The 6,000-nt window shown below is 49.5% G+C and overlaps 1 protein-coding gene across 1 annotated transcript in view; it reads right to left on the minus strand.

The window, feature by feature from the left end:
* The window catches only part of Cacnb2 (calcium voltage-gated channel auxiliary subunit beta 2), a 350,607-nt gene extending 345,688 nt beyond the window's left edge, over nt 1–4,919 (minus strand). Inside the window, exon 1 of the mRNA XM_045134924.1 lies at nt 4,809–4,919. Within this exon, the coding sequence (XP_044990859.1) occupies nt 4,809–4,859 (51 nt within the window). The 5' untranslated portion in view covers nt 4,860–4,919. The remainder of the gene's footprint in view (nt 1–4,808) is intronic.
* Nucleotides 4,920–6,000: the final 1,081 nt, after the last annotated feature.

Consider the following 6,000-nt stretch of genomic DNA (forward strand, 5'->3'; position numbering starts at 1 on the left):
GCGCAAAGTGCTGCTGCCTGCGATGAGTCGATGTTCATGCCTTTGAATTTCAGACTTTGCTCACGTCTTAGATCAATGCCAACAAAATCAAAACTACCACAAAGGAATCACCCACGATATTTCCTTGTTTACCAGCACCTTGGTGTGAACATGGCTGGCAGGTCCTTCACTAAGTGAGAAGTCCTGGAGATTACCTTCTTTGGAAAAAGGAAACACAGGAAGTGAGTTCACCCAGAAACAGAAAGAAATCAGGGAGGCAACATGGAGAAAAATCTGACAGGGGGGCCGAGGAGAGGGATTTGTCCTGGAAGCAGGGTTCATCCAAACGGATTTTAACAGACAGAAAGGGCAGAAAAGAGCCAAGGACAAATCATACCTTTTTCACAATGCCGTGCTATTATTTTTAAGAAAGGTCCAATTGCTACAGCAGTATCATAAGCAGTTTTCACTCTAGTTGTCAAAGTAATATCTGGTCCCTGCCCTCCAGTAGGATCCTGAATGTCCAACAGTCACAAAGTTGATGAGTGCTCCAGCTCCTACAGGCTTGACACATTCTGCTAAGCATTACTAAAAGGAGCCAAGTCTATGTACTGTTTAATGAAACAATAGACAAGCTAAGTATTACAAAGAAAAAAAAGAGGAAAAACAGAAAATAGAGTGCCTAGCATGTGCAAAACATTAGGTTCCACCCCACACGCCACAAATGAGAAAGTGGAGGAGGCCACAGTGGCAAAGCTACCAAAGTCCCATGAGTAGCCAACCTTCTGCCATTGTGACATGATGCTCTCTTTTACAGAGCTCACATCGCGAGCCACACAGCTGAGTTACTCACCTCTCATAGCGCTCTAAGTAAATTCACAATTCTGTGATGGGCTGCAATCACAGCCGTCCTGGCCAGGGGTGGGCGTGCCTGGATCTCATACCACTCAGATTTTATATTGGGAATTTCAGAATGAACCTAGAAATTCTGACTGGATTTTTTTTCACTTTTTCCCAAGCAACTCCAGAACAAAAATACCATTGAACAGTGATTCAGAAAGTTGGTTTTAGTAAAACATAAAGCCCAGACCCCATGGCCAGTACATCTAGAGAGAAGACTCTTATGTTTCAAGGAGCTGAGAATGTTTCTGGAAAACGGTGCTAACTTGGCTCAGGAGCTGGGGAGGAAGGCTGCCTTTCTTTTTTGATAAAGTCCCAGCTTCAGCAGTTGCCACAACCTGGCTGTTTCTATGACATCCTTGAAAGGCAGCTGGTGACCTGGCTGGGGCGGAACCAGCTGGGATGGGTTGCTAGGAGCAAAACAAACAGGCCTTCTGCTTTCTGACTTTTGTTTTCAGGTGTGACTGCAGAGGCTGGGTACCTTCTCTTTGAGGCCTAAGCTGAAGAAATTCTGCTGTTCCTGGTCCATTTCCTCTCCTGTCACCATCCTTTCAATCCTCATTACCTGCTTCCCACCCACCTGCCCTTCAACAAGGAGCTATTGCACTCCCTGGAGAATTACCAGTTCCATACTTTAGAATAGCGCTGTCTATCATGAACCTAATTGGAACCACCCATGTAATTGACCTGGGGGCGGCTACGGAAGGTATCATCTACCTTTTTTTGAGACAGGGCCTCTCACTGGCCTTGAACTTGCAAATTAGGTTAGGCCTGGCTGGCTAGTGAGCTCCAGACATCCACCTGTCTAGGTCGGTCCTGAGATGGGATTTCAAGCATGCCCACTTATGCCTGGCCTCATCATGTGGATTCTGAGGGTCAAGTTTGGGTCCTCAAGACTAAGACTTGTTACTAACTGAGCTGTCTTCCCAGCCCTGTAACTGACATGTCCTAGTAGCTATAGTAACAGGGGAAATTAATCATGACAATGCATTTTATTTAACCTAACATATGTAAAATATCTTCCCTTCGGTGCATACTTTTAAATGCACTCTACTTTAAAATTTCTTTATGCAGTTGTGCCTTATTTAGCATTGTACAGTAAGCCATGGAAATCAGGAGTGTGGTGCCCATGGGCAATACATCTCAGGTCAGCCGAGCCACATTTTAAGGACTCAGAAACCCCAAGTTACTGTTGTAGACTGAGCAGATTTGGAATGTACAGAGCCCCAGGTAAGCAGCCAGACTTTGTGGCAGACTGGGTCCAAGTTTGCAGTGAAATTTCTCAGCAGGTTACCTAAGAAGCAATGCAATTTGCTTAAGCCAGAATATTTAAGACTTTGCATGGCCTCGTGCCTATCAGTAAGACTTGCATCCATTTTGCTCATCACAAGTGATTGGGAAAGGGGCTAGAATGTATGAGGTTATCCAGGATTATTGGTATCAAAAGAAGCATGTAACTGAGAAGACTGTGAATTTACATCTTTTGTTTTGTTCATCAATTCCTGAGGTGAGAATAAAAGGACTCTTAAAGCCAATCATAGCTTAAAGGATTCACTTGCAAATGGGCACTCATTTTTATGTTTCTGATGATAATTATTATTGTTTGATGCCTCCAAAATGGAGATTAAAAAAAAAAAGCTAGTGATAAGGAAGACAAACTTCTGAGACAGTCTCCTCTCTCAGGTGACTTTATGCCTAATGTGCTGTGCCCAAATAAAGATAGAATGCATGGCTTTGCCAAGTTTCAAATGAACTCTATGATACCAGAATTTACCAGATATAACATAAACAAGGCAATTCCACTCTCAGGTAATGCATGTGATACAAACACAATTGAAGCAAAACTGCTTTCATTTTTCAGAAGCCAGAAAAGGAGAAAGAAGAATATGCAGACCTTCCTTATAAAATCCGTTCCTCTCTTTCCCTTCTATATCCTGCATCTGGGTAGTCACATACTCACTGCCATGGCTTGCTCTTTGAAATGTCCAGTGCATAGACCTGTCCCACCCATAACCTTTTCAGTTCTGTTTAGTTCAGCACTGCCCCCCAACTGTTGTATCTCTCAGTCTCCTTTTCTGGCAGCTCCTTTCTACTCAGTCCCACACAAACGATGCCAGGGAGCATTCTTGGTAGATCTTTCCATGGAATTGTCAAAGCTCTTTTTCTGAACAAGCCCACAGATCTGTTATTGAATATACCATGTATTTCAATGTGTCTAAGGGGTCAGACTCGAGCCAAACTTTATGCCTTTCTACCTTTGCCTTCTGTTCACACTGGGAACCAGAAAAGCATGCTGTACATAAGGCTTCTAGTTTCTAGGACTATTTTTTGCATGGCTCACTACCATCTCTTGAAAAACTCTGTTGAAACTTAGCTCATCCCTCAATTTCTTTTCAAATGCCATCATTCTTGTAAAGCCCTTGCAGGCTACTCAAAATAGATTATTTGTGACTTTTACTCATGGCAGACAACCACCATGTTTACCACACTAGCAACTGATAGGATATGCATTTAACGAAAGAAACCGTCTTCCCTAACTGGAATTATTTGCTACCGCTCCTGCACAACTAATATTTGTTGATGGATGCATAAATAAAATAGTGCCCCCTATCTGAATGCAGCCATGCTTTTTGGTGTCAGGTTTAACCTTGATTTCCAAGATTTCTATATCTACTTGAAAAGAAAGTCACAAGAACATTTTTTTAACCCTCTCATAGATCATCCAAGAGTTCTAAGTCCCTCTATCAATACTCGAGACCGAGATATCTACATACATATTTCTCATCTAAGCTGGTAAGCATCATGATAAAATCGGAGTCTAAAAACAAAAGTGAAATGTGTGGGTTATAATTCAAATCCTCGGGCAGAATCTACTTGGAAATGCTGGTGGTTGCCTGGACGTCCCCCTGGTCTGAGCCCACTAAAATCTTCTTGTTTTCCCACCATGAACAGAACTGGTTACTGATTATACAAATGCTTAAAATTTCCCTGTTTCCCACTGCAAACGGAATGGGTTTCTGATTATACAAATGGTTACTGCCTACATTCTTCCCCCATCTCAAATCAAAGTAAATGGTGTCTTCCAAGCCAGCATAGTAGAAAGTTCACTAATGGCAGACTCTGCTACTTGGAACTGCCATTACCACAGTACAGAAAACTTTCTCCTGCCCTTCCCGGTGGATCAGAACCGCCCCATTCCCACCTCGCTGCTGCCCAGTAAATGCTCTCATGTGCTCTGTGTATGTGTGCCCTGTGTATGTTTGTATGTTCACATGTCGCAATTTACCACCAGTCAAATGGAGGCTTTAAAGTCAGTAAGCCAAGGGCCGGGGAAAGAGCCCAGGGGCCAGGTCTATCAGGGGCAAGGACCCAGTGTCCAGGAGCAACAGCAGCAAGCCAGAAGAAGAAACACCCCTGTGGAACGATGCTGGGAGTGCAAGCCTAACCTCTTCTCAGCTCTCGCCCGCCAGCCACTGCCCTGAGTCTGAAGCCATTTCTTCCTGAAGATTAGAGTTAAGAGACTCCTTACCCCAGATATCTGGAGGTGTCAGTGACCCAAAGTGTACCTGCCAAAACCTTACGTAAAGCCACCTTATCATGCCCAACACTGACGACTGCCATCTCCTATTTCACAAAGAGCAGCGAAGCGGAATTTTTCTCGAAACCGCTAAGGATCATCAGAGAGCCAGCAGCCGGAAGGCTGAAAGGACTGAACTTTCAAGGGAGATGTCAAAATAAAAAACTTTCTCCTCTCCAGGCTCGATCTCTCCTTAAAGGAAACCTTGGCAAGTGCCCTAGGGGCGAGCCGAGGTGCCAGGGAGGCATCCCGCCCCAGGTGCCCAGGGTGGTCGCAGGGGTTCCGGTCCACCGTTGGGGGGGGGGGGGAGAAAACGCGGCGGGCCGCGGAGCCCTCCCGGCCGCGCACTCACGGTCTTGAGCCGCGCGGGTCCCGTCCCCTCGCCCGGTTCTCGTCCCTCCATGTGCCTGTCCCGGGCGGGGAGAGCCGGGGCGCGGGCCCTGAAGCCCGAGGAGACGGCAGGTCTCCGGCGCCCCTTCCCGCTCGCTTTTCGGAAGCAGAGCTGGAAGCAGCGCCGGGGGAGGCTCTGGGGGCCGGGGTCCGCAGCAGCCGGCGCGGGCGGGAGGGAGGCCGGGCGGGCGGGCGGCGGTACCTGTGCTCCGAGCGCCCCCGCGGGCGCCGCGCTCTCCAGCAGCTCCATCGCGGTCTCCTGCGCCGCCGCCGCCGCCGCCGCGGGGGGAGGCGACTTGGACGTGTCGCGTTGGACCATTGGCGAAAAGTCAGCTCCACACCGGCGGCCGCAGCCCCTGGCGGCCGGGCCGGGCCGGTCCTCCGCACCCCGCCCCGCTGTGCGGTCCCCCGGGCTCGCTCGGCTCTCAGGGCGCACGGCGCGGCGGGACCATCGCGCCCGGGCGACGCGGGGCCGGAGGCGGTGGCGCGGGTGGCGGGGCACGGGGCTCGGCGCGGCGGGGCGGGCTCGGGGAGGGAAGGACGGACGGACGGACAGAGGGAGGGAGGGAGGGCGCTCCGGGGGCGGCGCGTCGAAAGTGAGAGTGACGGGCAGCCGGTGCGCGGAAAAGTTCCTCGCGGGGGGCGGGAGGTGATGGTCCCGCGGGGAGCTCTCTGTCCACGGCCCCCAGCCCGGTCCCGAGCTCCCGCCGCGGGAGGAAGCAGGTCTCTGACTCGGGGGAGGATGGCGGTGTGGGCTCCGAAACTGAGTTTGAAATAGGTAAACGGCAGGCAGCCTCCCTCCCTCAGAGCAGAAGTCTGCCAAGAACGTCTCCCAGGCAGTGGAAAGCAGTTTTGTCCCTAAGGAGGAGCTAGAGGAGAAATGGGGCTGATAAGTAAGGATGGGGCTCCCACAGCCTGAGCCAGCAGCTGGCCTCTTCCAGTACACCAAAATACACATCTGGACCCAGCTTCTCCATCAGATTTGTTTTCTCCTCCGTGCCCATCTCCTCTTCTCTAGCTTTCTTTCTCTTTTCTCCTCTTCCTCCCTATCCTCCTCCTCTCCCTCCTCCTCCTCTTAATCCTCCTCCTCCTCCTCTTCCTCCTCCTCCTCTCTCTTCTTTGTAAATAGCATTCCTTTGCTCACAAACTGAACT

This window comes from Jaculus jaculus, chromosome 15 (assembly GCF_020740685.1).
Source record: "Jaculus jaculus isolate mJacJac1 chromosome 15, mJacJac1.mat.Y.cur, whole genome shotgun sequence".
NCBI lineage: Eukaryota > Metazoa > Chordata > Mammalia > Rodentia > Dipodidae > Jaculus > Jaculus jaculus.